The following is a 2,500-nucleotide window of genomic DNA, read 5'->3' as shown; positions in this document are numbered from 1 at the left end:
GGTACAGTTTTGATACAGTTTTGGTACAGTTTGGTACAGTTTTGGTACAGTCTGGTACAGTTTTGGTACAGTCTGGTACAGTTTTGATACAGGTCTGATACAGTCTGTGAATCTGCAGCAGGCTGGAGACAGAACAATCTTCTGTATCTCGTTTCCATCACCATGACCTCTGGGTGTGTAGTGTTTTTTATCGAGTGTGTAAAGAGAGCACTGCAGGTGGTGTGTGTTAGTGATGATTTATTTCAGGGCAGTGGGAAGAAGATGGAGGTCAGAGAAATCTTTACTTCATGTTGATCTTTAAAAGCTCATGTGTAGAACAGGAGCAGAAATATTTCAGTGTTCCATCAGAATCTCATTTTCCTTCTCCATATCTGTGGGGTGAAGGCCGGCTGGATCTCTTACTCCTGAGCTGTCACAGCGTCTATGCACCCGAGTGTCACCGTGTCACGTGTCAAAACAACCCTCAAATGCATAAATCTGATCTGATGCAGAAAAATTGTTTCATAGTTTTTTTTTTATTATTATTTATTTTTTTTTTTTTTAACATTTTTAAAACTTCTCTACACCTTTTCCCACATTTAGCTGATTTATTTAACAAACATGTCACAACATACAGGTATTTCACTGTTACTATGGCAACCACCACATCTTTGCACTTCCCCTGCCATCGATCTTACATAATCTTATATTAAAGTGTAATTGGTTTAAAGATAAATAATGAGTTTGGAGTTGAACCTTTGGGATGAATAAAGCTATATCTTATCTTTGAGCCTGTAAAGTGACATCACACTCAGAGAACCGTTCTACAGAATTTAATTACATATAATATTATTATTATTATTATTATTATTATTATTAATGTATTAGTATGTGTACCTGATCCCCATCTGTAAGTAAAAAAAGACATTTGAGGGAATAAATGAGTAGATGAATGAGATATTGTGCACAGTGCCACCTAGCGTGTAGTGGAGTCACTGCACCGAGCATTTATTATTCACAATTCATGAGAAACATTTATTAGAGATTTTCTCAGTTTCTTTGAAGCGTTTCTTAAATCAAAAATGAAATGTTTAAAACTAGAAAAGTCCAGGTTTTTGCAGAAAATCCAGTGTGTTGTGTTGTTTGTACAAATTGTTTTGAAAAATGCACTTCCTGCTTTCAAATATTAAGAATGAGTGGAGAAATGTTCGAATTAAATTATTCAAAATTCATGAGAGAAATATATGAATATAAATATATAATATATTTCTCTCATGAATTTTGAAACATCTCAGGAATAAAGTTCAATAAAGTTCTTGGAAAAATCTAATTATAATATTTAGATTTTTCCAAGAACTTTATTGAATAAGATAAAATAACGTTATTATTGGGAAGTAAAATGTGGTGTAACTATGAGGACAGAAAGGATTGGGCTGAAGATCTACTCTAAGTTCTTATTAATTCTGTGTGTGTGTGTGTGTGTGTGTGTGTGTGTGTGTGTGTGTGGTATATTGTTATAATTCAGTAAACTCACCTTGGCTCTGACGTTCTCAAATGATGCTGGACTGACCAGGGAGAAACAAATGAGAAACACATCCTGAAAAAAAAAAAAGAAAAACACACTTTAACACACACACACACACACACACACACACCTCCATAATGACTGTTTGTTACTATAACCCCTACAGACCAGTTGTGTGTGCGTGTGTGTGTGTGTGTGTGTGTGTGTGTGTGTGTGTGTGTGTGTGTGTACCGTTTGTGGGTAAGACAAGGGGCGGAGCCTGTCGTAATCCTCCTGTCCTGCTGTATCCCAGAGTCCCAGGTTCACAGGCTTGCTGTCCACCATCACATTGGCTGAGTAATTATCAAACCTGAACAATCACACACACACACACACACACACACACACACACACACACACACACACACACACACACAAAGTGATATCAGTGTAGATAGGGATTTAGAGAAGAACATCATGTCATGGCTTTAGGGTTTCTCTAGACAGCTAATGAAATGTTTCTGAGCAGTTACTCAGGTATTCCTGAGATGTTTCTGAGCAGGTATTCCTGAGATGTTTCTGAGCAGGTATTCCTGAGATGTTTCTGAGCAGGTATTCCTGAGATGTTTCTGAGCAGGTATTCCTGAGATGTTTCTGAGCAGGTATTCCTGAGATGTTTCTGAGCTGTTACTCAGGTGTCCTTGAGGTGTATATAAGGTGTTTCTGATGTGTTAGTCTGGTGTTTCTGAGCAGACTTACACAGTAGGGATGTACTCTCCAGGGAAGGCGTTGGTGGTGTAACTGATCAGAAGACATGTTTTACCCACAGCACTGTAACACAAACACAACACACACCATTACAACAGATCTGAAACACAATACCATCTGAGCATTTCAGTGAGTGGCGTGACCTGAAGGTCGTGTCCTTGAGTTTATGTATCATTAGGAAGGAGATGTACAGTGTACAGTAAAACCTCAGTACTGGAAGGTAATTAGTGCTGAACTGAATGAGCACTG

At 37.9% G+C, this 2,500-nt stretch overlaps 1 protein-coding gene and 1 long non-coding RNA gene across 2 annotated transcripts in view; one reads left to right on the top strand and one right to left on the bottom strand.

Moving 5' to 3' along the window:
* rac2 (Rac family small GTPase 2) overlaps window positions 1-2,500 on the bottom strand; it is a 19,187-nt gene that overhangs the window by 7,337 nt on the left and 9,350 nt on the right. The window contains exons 2-4 of the mRNA XM_083566598.1: window positions 2,243-2,314; window positions 1,736-1,853; window positions 1,514-1,576 (exon numbers count right to left, since the gene is read on the bottom strand). Coding sequence (XP_083422724.1) covers window positions 1,514-1,576; window positions 1,736-1,853; window positions 2,243-2,314 — 253 coding nt within the window. The remainder of the gene's footprint in view (window positions 1-1,513; window positions 1,577-1,735; window positions 1,854-2,242; window positions 2,315-2,500) is intronic.
* Window positions 1,864-2,331, top strand: LOC310740138. Its single transcript, XR_014537587.1, has 2 exons — window positions 1,864-2,070; window positions 2,146-2,331. It is a non-coding gene; the product is annotated as an uncharacterized lncRNA (long non-coding RNA).

This window comes from Silurus aristotelis, assembly GCF_946808225.1.
Source record: "Silurus aristotelis genome assembly, chromosome: 17".
NCBI classification, from domain to species: Eukaryota; Metazoa; Chordata; class Actinopteri; order Siluriformes; family Siluridae; genus Silurus; species Silurus aristotelis.
The sequence above is the reverse complement of the archived record's forward strand: the minus strand, read 5'-3'. Positions and strand labels throughout refer to the sequence as shown.